This window comes from Terrapene carolina, unplaced genomic scaffold (genome assembly GCF_002925995.2).
Source record: "Terrapene carolina triunguis isolate 2854851 unplaced genomic scaffold, T_m_triunguis-2.0 Scaffold42, whole genome shotgun sequence".
NCBI classification, from domain to species: domain Eukaryota; kingdom Metazoa; phylum Chordata; order Testudines; family Emydidae; genus Terrapene; species Terrapene triunguis.
The window spans coordinates 30101523-30116256 of record NW_020664393.1 but is presented as its reverse complement, the minus strand read 5'-3'; the positions used below and the strand labels follow the sequence as shown (position 1 = coordinate 30116256).

At 49.9% G+C, this 14734-nt stretch overlaps 1 protein-coding gene across 1 annotated transcript in view; it reads left to right on the top strand.

Moving 5' to 3' along the window:
• Positions 1–14734, top strand: part of DDX43 (DEAD-box helicase 43) — a 63923-nt gene that overhangs the window by 27068 nt on the left and 22121 nt on the right. The window contains exons 11-12 of the mRNA XM_026652981.1: positions 5544–5631; positions 14028–14155. Of these exons, the coding sequence (XP_026508766.1) occupies positions 5544–5631; positions 14028–14155 (216 nt within the window). The remainder of the gene's footprint in view (positions 1–5543; positions 5632–14027; positions 14156–14734) is intronic.

The following is a 14734-nucleotide window of genomic DNA, read 5'->3' as shown; positions in this document are numbered from 1 at the left end:
AGATCTTCCTCGCGGCGCCGTTCAACATCCCGGCACCGCCGTGACGACCGGCACCGATCGGGGTCGAGGCGCAGCTCCCGGCACCGGTATGAGCGCCACTCGGGCTCGAGAGGCTGCTCCCGGTACCACGCCTCCTCCAGATCGTCTTCACGTTCCAGATCGGGATCCCGGCACCGAAGGGACTATCGGCACCGGTCCAGGTCCCGGCACCGTTCGCCGGAACAACGCAGGGACAGGTCCCCTTACGGTCGGCACCGATCGGCACCGTACCATCCGGTGCCGACGGCATCGGGTTCGGCACCGCCGTGGCCGTCGATCGGCGTCCCGGTCATCTGAGACGGTGGAGCCCGGCCACCTGCAGGAGACCGAGGACCCGATGCAAGGACCTGCGCATTGGTCCTTTTGGACTCCTTGGGCCTACCGCCAAGCACAAGGAGCTCCCCTGTCGGCTTCCCGCTCTGGCCGTTCGGACACCAGGGCCCCAGAGTCTACCATCTCCCGCCCTCCTCCAAGGGACGTGGAGGCTCCAGTGCCCGCACCTGCAGAGGCCCCTGACCAGGGGACAGGAGATGCCGAACACCTGGAGCAGGACCAACCATTGGACCCCTTGCCACCGGGGGCATCTTCCTCGTCCTCTCCTGATGAGGCCGTAGCGGGCACGTCGTCCATCGGGCCGCCCCCGATAGACCTTCGGGCCCATCAGGACCTGCTGCGGCGCATGGCTCGCAATCTGGACCTCCAGGTGGAGGAGGTTGCGGAGGTCCATGACCCGATAGTGCAGATCATCTCGGCGGATGCTCCATCCAGGGTGGCATTACCGCTGGTCCGCACCATCCAGGCCAACGCCACTACTATCTGGCAGACCCCGGCCTCTATTCCGCCCACGGCCAGAGGGGTTGAGAGAAAATACTTTGTCCCATCCAGGGAACATGAGTACCTGTACATTCACCCCCAACCGTGCTCACTGGTGGTTTCCTCAGTGAATGCACGGGAGCGCCATGGCCAGCAGGCCGCTGCGCCCAAATCGAAGGACGCTAAGCGCTTCGATTTGTTCGGACGCAAGGTTTATTCGGCTGGCGGACTGCAATTGCGGGCAGCGAACCAGCAGGCGCTCCTGAGCCGCTACGGCTTCAATATGTGGTCCTCAATGGGGAAATTTAAAGAACTGGTTCCCCAGGACTCGAGGGACGAGTTTGGGGCCCTGGTAGAGGAGGGCAAGCGGGTGGCATGCACCTCCCTACAGGCGTCCCTTGATATAGCGGACTCGGCCGCTAGGACCCTGGCTTCCGGGATAGCAATGCGCCGAATCTCCTGGCTCCAGGTGTCGGGCTTGCCTCCGGAACTGCAGCAGACCCTGCAGGTCCTACCGTTCGAGGGACAGGGCCTCTTTTCAGAGAAAACAGACTCGAGGCTCCAAAACCTTAAGGACTCTCGAACAATGATGCGCTCCCTGGGGATGCATGTCCCAGGGCCTCAGCGCAGGCCCTTCAGGCCACAGCCTCAGCGGTTCTACCCTCCCCCGCCTCGTCCAAGACAGGACTTTGCTAGGAGGCGGGGTCGAGGTGGTAGGCGAAGGTCGACCGGCCCTCAACCCGGTCAAAACCAGGGCCAACCTAGGCCACCTTCTGGGCCTAGGCAAGCCTTTTGAAGGTGCGGTCGAGGACGGCACCTTAGCCACTTTCCAGGATCCGGTTCCCCCCTTCCGGGATCGCCTCTCCCATTTCCACCGTGCTTGGTCCCGTATAACCTCGGACCGTTGGGTCCTTCGCACGGTGGAGAGGGGATACGCCCTCCAGTTTTCCTCGCCCCCCCCCCTCCCACTCCCCCTCCCCGTCCCTCTTCAGGGACCCTTCTCACGAGCAACTCCTTACACAGGAGGTTTTTGGGCTCCTCGCTATGAGGGCCATAGAGGAGGTTCCTTCGGAGCTAAGGGGCAGGGGGTTTTACTCCCGCTACTTCCTGATACCCAAGTCAAAAGGGGGTCTACGGCCCATCTTAGACTTACGCGGACTCAACAAATTCATAGTAAAGTTGAAGTTCCGCATGGTGTCATTGGGGACCATTATCCCTTCACTGGATCCTGGAGACTGGTTCGCCGCCCTCGACATGAAGGACGCTTACTTTCACATAGCAATTTATCCGCCCCACAGACGTTTCCTGCGATTCGTGGTAAACAGGGTACACTACCAATTCGCAGTCCTTCCCTTCGGCTTGTCCTCGGCTCCCAGGCTGTTCACAAAGTGCCTGGCAGTCGTCGCGGCCTTCCTTCGTCGACAAGGGATACAGCTGTTCCCGTACTTGGACGACTGGCTGGTGCGCGGCCGCACCAGAGGCCAAGTGCAGGCTCATGTCCACATAGTGACAAACACTTTCCACGAGCTGGGCATTCTACTCAACAGAGAGAAGTCCACTCTAGTACCAACTCAGAGGATAGAGTTCATTGGAGCAATCCTCGACTCCAGACATGCCCGAGCCGCACTGCCAGACAGCCGATTTCATACCATCTTAAGCGTCATTCAACGTCTCAGGGCCTTTCCAATTACCACCATAAGAACATGCCTTGTCCTTCTGGGCCACATGGCCTCGTGTACATACGTAACCAGGCACGCCAGACTGCGACTTCGCCCACTGCAGGCTTGGGTGTCATCGGTCTACCGTCCTCACCGAGACGACCTGAACATGGTGGTCACGGTTCCGGCCTCGGTCTTGGCCTCTCTTGCCTGGTGGACGGATCGCACAGCGGTCTGTGCAGGAGTACCCTTTCACGCCCCGCAGCCCTCCCTCCACCTAGTTACGGACGCCTCATCTCTAGGCTGGGGCGCTCACCTGGGGGAGCACCATACCCAAGGCCTGTGGTCCGCGTCCCAACTAGCCCTGCACATCAACGTCCGAGAGTTGATGGCGGTGCGCCTGGCTTGCCAGGCTTTCCTCAACTTCCTACAGGGCCGTTGCGTGCTGATTCTCACCGACAACACCACGGCCATGTTTTACATCAACAAGCAAGGCGGAGCTCGCTCATCTCCCCTATGCCAAGAGGCCATTCGCCTGTGGGAATTCTGCATCGCCCACTCGATTCATCTCACGGCGTCATTCCTTCCTGGAGTCCAGAATACGCTGGCGGACCGTCTCAGCAGGTCCTTCCAGACGCACGAGTGGTCGATTCGCCCGGACATCATTTATTCCGTCTTCCAAAGGTGGGGGTTTCCCCAGATCGACCTGTTCGCGTCTCGGGCCAACAGGAAGTGCCAGGCATTCTGCTCCCTACACGGGCGAGCCCCGGGCTCTCGGTCAGACGCCTTCCTCATGGCATGGAAAGACCATCTGTTCTACGCCTTTCCTCCATTCCCGCTCGTCCACAGGGTGCTGCTCAAGATCCGCAGGGACCATGCACGAGTAATTCTAGTCGCTCCCGCTTGGCCGAGACAGCACTGGTACACCACACTGCTGGAGCTGTCAGTACAGAGGCCCATCACGCTCCCCTTGACTCCGGATCTCATCTCTCAGGACCACGGCCGGCTGTGTCACCCCGACCTGCAGTCACTCCACCTCACGGCGTGGATGCTTCATGGTTGAGTCGGACAGAGCGGCAATGCTCCCAGGCCGTCCAACAGGTCCTGCTGGGAAGTAGAAAGCCCTCTACGCGGACCACTTATTTAGCCAAGTGGAAGAGGTTTTCCTGTTGGTGTGAGCAACGAGCTACGTCTCCCGCGCGGGCTCCTATCCCCTTGATACTGGAATACCTTCTGTCCCTAAGACAACAAGGCTTGGCGACATCCTCAATTAGGGTTCACCTCGCCGCCATTTCCGCTTTCCACCCAGGAGAACTCACGTCCTCGGTCTTCTCTAACCCCATGGTCGTTAGATTCCTCAAGGGCTTGGATCGGCTGTACCCACAGCAGCGACAGCCGGTTCCGACGTGGAACCTCAACCTCGTCCTCTCCAGGCTCACAGGGCCTCCGTTTGAGCCATTGGCGACCTGCTCACTCCTGTACTTATCCTGGAAGACAGCCTTCCTCGTAGCCATCACCTCAGCACGACGCGTCTCGGAACTCAGGGCACTGACATCCGAGCCCCCTTACACGGTGTTCCATAAGGACAAGGTGCAGCTTCGCCCCCACCCTGCCTTTCTTCCGAAGGTGGTGTCACCTTTCCACGTAAACCAGGATATATTTCTCCCGGTCTTCCACCCGAAACCGCACGCTACTCGTCAAGACCAGCGTTTACATTCTTTGGACGTTCGCAGGGCCCTGGCTTTCTATATTGACCGTACAAGGCCATTTAGGAAGACGACACAACTCTTCGTTGCGGTGGCCGACCGGATGAAAGGATCACCGGTCTCTTCACAGTGCCTGTCCTCTTGGATTACATTCTGCATTCGTGCTTGCTACGACCTGGCCGGTATACCCACGCCACGTCTCACTGCTCATTCCACGAGGGCCCAGGCCTCCTCGACTGCCTTTCTGGCTCAAGTACCAATCCAGGACATTTGTAAAGCTGCAGTGTGGTCTTCGGTCCACACATTTGCTACTCACTATGCGCTGGTGCAACAATCCAGAGACGATGCTGCTTTCGGGTCAGCGGTTCTGCACACAGCAATGTCTCACTCCGACCCCGCCTCCTAGGTGGGGCTTGGGAGTCACCTAACTGGAATGGATATGAGCAAGCACTCAAAGAAGAAAAGACGGTTACTCACCGTTGTAACTGTTGTTCTTCGAGATGTGTTGCTCATATCCATTCCAAACCCGCCCCCCTTCCCCACTGTCGGAGTAGCCGGCAAGAAGGAACTGAGGGGGCGCTGGGTCGGCTGGGGTATATATCCAGCGCCATAACGGCGCCACTCTAGGGGGCTCCACAGCCTACCCACCGGGTGTTGCTAGGGTAAAAATATTCCGACGATCGTGCACGCGGCGCGCACACACCTAACTGGAATGGATATGAGCAACACATCTCGAAGAACAACAGTTACAACGGTGAGTAACCGTCTTTTCTGGCAGCACGAGCCCTTCAGCATATGTCACTCCAATTGAAGTCCCTCATGATCACACTGTTTTTTTCCTGCACATTGTAGATAAGCATGTAAGGAAGTGTTCACCTTCCCTAGTTTGATTTTTGTGGTCTGTAGCAGACACCAGCTAGTACCCCATCTCATGTTTTGTCTGTTAGGACATTGATCCAGAAGCCTTCAAGATGACTTTCTTCTGAATGATCAGTGACTCGGAAACTGGTAATGCTATTTTTGACAGTGCCACTTCTCCTCTCCTTTTGCCCATTCAGTCCTTCCTAAATAAGTTCTAACCATTGATTTTAACATTTCAGTTGTATAAATCATCTCACCAGGTTTCAGTAATACCAGCTGGATTGAATTTATGCTCATAAATGAGCAATTCCAGTTTTTCTTGTTAAGGTTAGTACATATGCATGACAGCTATTGTGGGTGTAAGACCTTGCTGAAATGTATTGGGAGTGTGGGATGGATGAGAGGAGCGAATTGGAGACCTCTTGCACTTTTAAAAATGTATTTTTTTTTTCTTCCCTCTCACCAGTGCTACTTGGCCAGATGGTGTTCGCCGCCTTGCAAAATCGTATTTGAAAGATCCTATGATCGTATATGTTGGCACTCTTGATTTAGCGGTAGGTTGATTTTTAAGTCCCATTACTTCTTGTAGTTGCACATAACTTTGAATGTTTTGGAACATTCAGATAATACTTTTAGTTAAAAGCATAACCCAGTCTGGTCTTTCACAACATGCTCCAAGTAGGCAGAAATCAGTGGTATTTTAAAAGCTTCAGTAAAAGCCCAGAATGCGTCTTAGAACTGTAAATGGAAAAAAACTTTGTGATAAGAATATAATTAGACATGCCAAAGAGCATTTAGTCTCAGCTTTGGTAATGGACAAATGATTAAATAAATTGTATGAAGTCTCTAAAGCATTGATTTGGTTAATAATAATGTATTTCTCCACCCATAAGCAGATGACTTCAATAGTAAATATTTCATCCAAATCTACCTAATGGCCAAGGGCCCATGTATAATATTATGTAGCCACACATTGCTATGCAAGTGCCCTTTTTGATTATGCTATATAATTTTCATCCAGAATTGAAGTGTTTTTTTTTTTAATTCTAGCTCTTTTGGTTACAAAAATAACCTTTAAAATGTGAAACAGATGTAAACGCATTGCTCGGAGTATGCAGACAACCTGTCATTAGCTCTCAGAGGTGTAAAGTTCCCCCCCTTATCTCTGTTTTTGTATTGACTTTGAAACCCAACAAATTTAAAAGTCAACTGCATGAGTGCTTATTTTAGCAGAAACATCAAACTGGAGTATTTAGACATATTTGGATGTAGCATCAGATATTAGGTTGGGGTAAAATGCATTCAAGGTTTGATATGGGAGAACAAGGAAGAAATTTATACGCCATATTCCTAAATGTGAAGTCACCTCTATCCCTGCCAAAAAGCAAGAGGGAAAGAGGTACTATTTCCCCAATATCGAAAGCCTCAACTGGATGCCTCAAAAAAAAAAAATTAATTACCCCTTATATAGTTGCTATGTCTTCCAAAAGTTTCTACAATGCATTTTTAATTTTTGGACTGACTGGGTATAGATTGAAATAACATTTTACTGAAATGTTGTAGCAGCTAATGTGGTGGGGTGTTTTTACTCCTGTTTTATAACTTCACTATAACTAATGAGAAATTTTGTTCAAAAGCATTTTACTCACAATTTTATATAACAAGGGTGTTCTGAAATTTATCCAAACTTGCAAATAGTGCATATGCTGTTTCACCCCTGCTTCAGCCTGCATGCATTGGTGCCATAAAGAAATTAGTATTTCTCTTTCACAACCAGATTTGTTATTCTGACAATGAGCTTTACCTTCTGTAGATCAGACTCTAGGCAGGACCTGGATATTTTGTCCATCAGAACAAGACTTGGTTCTGTTCTTTATGTGATTCCACTAGTTCCTTCCTGCTTCCAGGCAGTTTTTTCAGCCCTCTTCCTTCTACAATACAAAAAAGCTGTCTTCCTCAGTGGTCTGCCAACTTTGTTTTAATGAGTGAAGCCCCCTTTTATCTTTTAGAGGTTCAACAACGGCAACTCAATGTCTGATCTGTGTTGCAGATTTTGCTCTCTAGTTACCATGTAAATATCATCATAGCACAGTCATAGGGTAAAAGAAAAAAAAAAAGGGTTTGTCAATAAACCTTTATTATAAAGTAAGTGAATTTTGTATTACCACCTGGCTACCTCCGGTTTGTTCGCATTTCTCTATCCTGTCATCGTTGTTGTTGTTGTTGTTAGTATAATTAGTATTAGTCATGCCTACTGGCCCCCTAACAAGATTGGGACTTGCATGCGCTAGTCACTATGCAAATACATAGTAAGAAAAGTCCCTGCTTCAAAGAGCTAAGAATCCAAAGAGCGAATACAGAGAAAGGGAGAGAGTATTATCACTGCCAGTTTACAAGCAGAGAACTGAAGCACAGAGTTTAAGTGACTGTAAACCTGTGGGCTAATCCACTAGCCCAATGAGATCATGCTCCAAACAACTTCACTATTTCAGTTCCTCTGCTCAGGACTTTTCTTAACTTAGAAAAAGACTTAAAACAAAGCACCGAAAAGATCTCAAAGCTCCTCGGGGTATTCACTTAGGCCTGGGCTCCACTGGGGGGAGAGCGGGGAATCAACCTAAGATATGTCAACTTCAGCTATGCTATTCTCGCAGCTGAAGTTGCGTATCTTAGGTCAACTCATCTCACGTCCTCACGGCGCGGGGTCTACTGCCGCTGCTCCCCCGTCGACTCCGCCTCTTGCCACGGTGGAGTACAGGAGTCAACGGCAGAGCGATCGGGGATCGATTTATCGCGTCTACACTAGAAGCAATAAATCGATCCCCGATAGATCGATCACAACCCGCCAATGTGGCGGGTAGTGTAGACGTACCCTTAGTCTTTGTCTAGGGATTCACAACCTTCTCTAGCTGAGGCTTCCTAACAGCCAGCTCAGGTCAGCTCTTTGCAGATGTCTCCTATTCTGGGCCTTCTTTCTGATAAATGCAGAGATATCCCTCCAGGGTCCTTCTTTTACCCTGTGTCTCTCCTGTCTGGTCTTTTGCTGAAGGAGCAGGAATTCCCTATATGAAATTTCCTGTAGGGTACATGACTAGAGTGAAGCATGTGACAGGGATCATAGCTGTAACAGGGTCAGTAGGATGCATGCATGTTCCCAGAGGTCCAGTACCCTATTACATTGATTTGCTCAAGGTCATACAGGAAGTATGTGGAAGAAGTGGGAACTGAACACAGGTCTGAGTCCAACTCCAGTGTTTTAATCACAGGATTGTTTTCTCTTTGCCATGTCTTTTTTCAGAACATAGTATCTTTGGGTAGGGAATGTGTCTTTCCACTTGTATAGCAATTAGCACAATTTGGGTGCAACCAGAAACTAGTAATAATTACAAAGGTAATGTGGCAATCACCACTTTCCCCTATGAAAGGACATTCCTTCCCAAAGACAGCAGATTGGAATCTGTACTCTCTTAATATTACCAAACTTCTATTGTATCTCTACTGGCCTCAAATATTCATCTCCTTTGCAAGAACCTTTCTTGCTTGGAAAGTTAGCCTCCTAGACAGTGTTCCCATATGGAGAAAGGACTTAATGTCAGTACTACAAAAGAGATCATTTAGCAACTGTCTTTGTGTTTGGCTTCCCTCTTAGGCCTGGTCTACACTAGGAGGTTATGTCGAATTTAGCAGCGTTAAATCGAATTAACCCTGCACCCGTCCACACAACGAAGCTATTTAGTTCGACATAGAGGTCTCTTAAATTCGATTTCTGTACTCCTCCCCAACGAGGGGAGTAGCGCTAAATTCGACATGGCCATGTCGAATTAGGGTAGGTGTGGATGGAATTCGACGGTAATAGCTTCGGGAGCTATCCCACAGTGCACCACTCTGTTGACGCTCTGGACAGCAGTCTGAGCTCGGATGCTCTGACCAGCCACACAGGAAATGCCCCGGGAAAATTGGAATTCCTTTTCCTGTCTGGGCAGTTTGAATCTCATTTCCTGTTTGGAGATCGTGGCGAGCTCAGCAGCACTGGCAACGATGCAGAGCTCTCCAGCAGAGGTGACCATGCAATCTCAGAATAGAAAGAGGGCCCCAGCGTGGACTGATCAGGAAGTCTTGGATCTGATCGCTGTGTGGGGCGATGAGTCCGTGCTTTCGGAGCTGCGCTCGAAAAGACGAACGCAAAGATCTACGAGAAGATCTCAAAAGCCATGATAGAGAGAGGATACAGCCAGGATGCAACGCAGTGCCACGTGAAAAATCAAGGAGCTGAGACAAGGGTACCAGAAGACCAAAGAGGCAAACGAACGCTCCGGATCCCAGCCCCAGACATGCCGTTTCTACGAGGCACTGCATTCCATTCTAGGTGCGGCCGCCACCACTACCCCTCCACTGACCGTGGACTCTGAGGATGGGATATTGTCGACGGCCGCTTCCTCGGAGATGTTAGCAGATGGGAAAGATGAGGAAGGAGATAAGGAGGACGAGGCAGTTGACAGCGCTTACAACGCTGATTTCCCCGACAGCCAGGATCTCTTCAACACCCTCACAGAGATCCCCTACCAACCGTCCCCAGGCGTTAACCCGGAGCCAGAATCGGGAAGGATCAGTCGGTAAGTGTATTAAACATGTAAACATTTATTTTGAACAGAACAGGAATATTAACAATGGGTTTTTCATGATTAGTTTGCCCTAGGCGCTCTACTTTTTAGTCCTTGCCAGTGCAGCTACTGGAAAATAAGGTCTATATGTCCGGGGATAGAGCTGAAATCCTCATGGGACATCTCCACGAAGCTCTCCTGCAGGTAATTGGAAAGCCTTTGCATGAGGTTCCTGGGGAGAGCGGCCTTATTATGTCCTCTGTGGTAGGAAACTTTTCCGCGCCAGTCTATCATCAAGTACTCTGGGATCATTGCCTTGCAGAGCATGGCGGCATACGGCCCTGGTTTTTGCTGGCTTTCACGCAGCATGCGTTCTTGCTCTGTCTCAGAAATCCTCAGCAGAGTGATGTCGCTCATGGTGACCTGCTTAAAATTAGGGGAATGTTACTATTGGGACTGCTTGCCTGTTCCTTTACAGAACTGTAACTGGCGGTTTACAGCCACGCGGTGGAGGCGGGAGAGGGGCAGCAAACATGGATCTTTCCCGGGGACAGCCGCGAGGGGCTGGGACAGGGGCAGAGTTCATGCTTGCCGGATTGCCGGCAGCAGGAACTGGCCAACGCTAGGAGCATTGCTTTGAACGTGAAAGGAGGGCACTGCTATAATTTAAGTTTTAAGTAGCCAAAAGTCTACAGCTTACCATGTCAGCCTGCTACCCGAATTCCGCTGTCCTGCCCCGCTTGTCTGATCTCCACTGCAAGACCCCAGGCACTGAATGCGAATGCCGAAAATTCGACCTTGTCCTGAGTGCGCATGTGATAGGTGCTGTGCATGGTCTTGTTCACAGAGAAAGATTATGTTCATTGTTCACAAAAAATTATCTTTTTGAGGAATTCATTCCCTTTTTCCCATCCCACAGCTGTGACTGTCTCCCGACCTACCCTGGCATCCCCCTCCCAGAGGCTGGCACAGATTAGGTGTAGAAAGAAAAGGACACGGGACGACATGTTCTCAGAACTTATGGGCTGCTCCCGAGCCGAGGCGGCCCAGCAGACCCAGTGGAGGGAGAACGTGTCGCAATACCATCGATCACACATTGAACAGGAGGAGAGGTGGTGGCAGGAAGACCAGCAGGCGACTCAAACGCTGCTTGGACTAATGAGGGAGCAAACGGACACGCTCCGGCGCCTTGTGGATGTTCTGCAGGACCGGAGGCAGGAGGACAGAGCCCCGCTGCAGTCTATCTCTAACCGCCCTCCCCCGCCACAAAGTCCCATACCCCCCTCACCCAAAGTCCCAAGAAGGAGGGGCGGCAGGGGCCGTGAAAACTGTCACTCCACCCCTGCAGACTGCTCAAGTACCAGACGGCTCTCATTCCCAAAGTTTTGATAAGTCCTTTCCTTCACTCCAAAAGCACCTCACTCAAGCCCCCGTCCCAGTGTCATCCCCTAACTGTGTAGTTGCTAATAAAAAATAGGTTTCTGTTAATTACTGTTTCCGTCATGTTCTTTTAGAGGACAGTGTGTTTGAAGGGGGTTGGTAATTGGAGAGGACAGTCACCTTTACCAGGGTACAGACACGGGGTCAGGTTCAGCAGAAGGTCACACACACATTGCAGTCACTAGGCACTCTGGTCAGTCTGGGAGGTGGTTTTCATGTTCTGTGTGCGGGGGGGCTATGTGACTTTGTGGCGGGGGAGGGCGGTTAGAGATCTTATGCAGCGGTCCTTAGCCTGGATCACAGAGCCATGCAGCAGGGGATCTGTAACCGTCCTCCCCCGCCACAAAGTCACATAGCTCCTACACACAGAGTCCCGAAAAGTAATAAAGAAAACGGTGTTCATTAACAAAGTTCCATTTATTTTATTTTTAAACGTGTGTTGAAGGGGGGGGGACAGGGTGAACGGGGTATGTAACTGGAGAGGATAGTCAACATTAACTGGGTAAAGAAACGGGGGCAGGTTCAGCTTCTCTTTAAACAAACTTAATAGTCACAGGTTACCCTGCTCACTGAGGAACCTAGCTTTCAAAGCCTCCCGGATGCACAGCGCGTCCCGCTGTGCTCTTCTAATCGCCCGGCTGTCTGGCTGGGCGTAATCAGCAGCCAGGCTATTTGCCTCAACCTCCCACCCCGCCATAAAGGTCTCCCCCTTGCTCTCACAGAGATTGTGGAGCACACAGCAAGCTGCAATAACAATGGGGATATTGGTTTCGCTGAGATCTGAGCGAGTCAGTAAGCTTCTCCATCTCCCCTTGAGACGTCCAAAAGCACACTCCACCACCATTCTGCACTTGCTCAGCCGGTAGTTGAAGAGTTCTTTTTCAGTGTCCAGGGCGCCTGTATAGGGCTTAATGAGCCAGGGCATTAGCGGGTAGGCTGGGTCCCCGAGGATGACTATAGGCATCTCCACATCCCCAAGAGTTATTTTGTGGTCCGGGAAGTAAATACCTTCCTGCAGCCGTCTAAACAGACCAGAGTTCCTGAAAACACGAGCGTCATGAACCTTGCCCGGCCATCCGACGTTGATGTTTGTAAAACGTCCCCTATGGTCCACCAGTGCTTGCAGCACCATTGAAAAGTAGCCCTTTTGGTTAATGTACTGGCTGGCCTGGTGGTCCGGTCCCAGGATAGGGATGTGAGTTCCATCTATAGCCCCACCGCAGTTTGGGAATCTCATCGCGGCGAAGCCATCTATGATGACCTCCACGTTTCCCAGGATCACTACCTTTGACAGCAGTAGCTCAACGATTGCGTTGGCTACTTGCATCACAGCAACCCCCACGGTAGATTTGCCCACGCCAAAGTGGTTCGCGACTGACCGGTAGCTGTCTGGCGTTGCAAGCTTCCAGAGGGCTATGGCCACTTGCTTCTGGACAGTCAGGGCTGCCCGCATCCGGGTGTCCTTGCGCTTCAGGGCAGGGGACAGCAACTCACAAAGTTCCAGGAAAGTTCCTTCCGCATCCGAAAGTTTCGCAGCCACTGTGATTCATCCCAGACCTGCAGCACTATGCCGTCCCACCAGTCCGTGCTTGTTTCCCGGGCCCAGAATCGCCGTTCCACAGCATCAACATGACCCATTGCCATCATGATGTTCACGGCGCGGGGTCCCGTGCTTTGTGAGAGGTCTGTGCCCCTCTCAGACTTAATGTCCTCACCGCGCTGCCGTAGCCTCCTCGCCCGATTTCTCAGCATCTGCCTCTGGAAAAGCTGGATGATAAGATGCGAGGTGTTGACAACGGCCATAACTGCAGCGATGGTCGCAGCAGGCTCCATGCTCGCAGTGCTGTGGCGTCCGCGCTGTCACTCACCAGAAAAGTGCGCAAACTGATTTCCCGCCGGCGCTTTCAGGGAGGGAGGGCAGGAGTGACGGTTGGATGACGACAGTTACCCAAAACCACCCTCGACACATTTTTTTCCCCAGCAGGCATTGGGGGCTCGACCCAGAATTCCAATGGGCAGCGGGGACTGCGGGAACTGTGTGATAGCTGCCCACAGTGCACCGCTTCCAATGTCGACGCTTGCCCCGTTAGTGTGGACTCACAAAGTCGAATTACTGTCCTTAGTGTGGATACACACGTTTGACTTTGTAATATCAGTTCCACAAATTCGATTTAAGTAAAATCGAACTACTCTCGTAGTGTAGACATACCCTTAGACTCTAAATTTTCTGTCGAGCTATGGTTTATAAAGCAGTGGCCTGAAGACATATTTGCGTAGCAGCATGGACTACAGATGTCCAGATCAGCCATTTTATGGCAACCTCCATATTTGTTGGAGGAAAATTTTGTGGGTATTTTTTTTTTTGGTTGGTTTTGGTTTTGGGGGTGGTGGGTGGTTTTGTTTTTGTTTTTTTCTGGGTTTTTTGCGCAGGCTTTCAAAGCATTGTTAGTTAGTGGGCAGGTCTTTTCCCTCTCCTCTTCAGTCAAATGACACACAAGTCATCCTTTTGGAAATACTTTTTTTCCCCCCAAGATTCATCAGATGAGACAATTAGTCAAAAGGATGTTGAAACAATACAGAAGTAAATCTAGAGCAAACTCCTCCAGACTGCCTCTCACTAACAAGACATTAGCATGTGCCTGCCCTCTGAAGCTTACAGTTAACTCGCTTCTTCCCAGTTCTGCTTAGAGAAGAATAGCAAACTTATCTTTCTAGAGTTTGACATAATCACCTCATAGGAAAATTGACTATTTAAGATTCTCTCCTGGTGTCATTTATTGACAAAATCAAGCATATCAGTTTTGAAGTCTGTGGCCTGAGGTATTGTAATGTGAGAATTAATTAACTGGAGTGAAATAATTTTGTTCAGATTTTGTTTTTACTTACCATCATTTTTTCATATTTCACAGGCAGTAAATACAATAGAGCAGAAAGTTGTTATTATTCCAGAAGAAGAAAAGAGAGCTTTTACACGCTACTTCATTGATACTCTGAAGCCTAAAGATAAAGTCATCATATTTGTGGGAAAGAAACTTACGTATGTAATTGTTTAACCAATATTACATTTGTCTAGTTTGCTGTCAACTCATTATTTAGAAATTAATCAGTTATTCTCAGATCAAAATTACTAACTATGACACTCTTAATTACTTTCAACCACATTGTAGTGTTAATATTGACTTACTGTATTTCCCCAGCACTATACATGACAATTACATTTTATGCAAGTTCTCTAGTAGCATAAAACTAATATGCATTGGAATGTGTCTGCACTGTGTTTACTTAAAATGGGCTTTAAGATTTTCTATACTAAGAATGTTAAAATTAAAGAAAAATGAGATGTTTTGAAATTGTTGAAATGAAACATTTTGATTTACCTGATCTGAATTTTTATTTATTTATTCATGAAAATTTGAAATTTTGACTTTGTCCCATTTTGGATGGGAAATGTTTTCGAAAACTCTTGTGAGACAGGAAAACAGTTTTCAACTTGATTATCTTCCCCAATACTGTCAGAAAAGGAAGTTGAAGCGTCATATTTGTGACTGTGCCTCAGTACCCCCTTCAAAGCCTGATCTGCACTACGGTTCAGCTGTCCCACCTGATGCACGTTCTT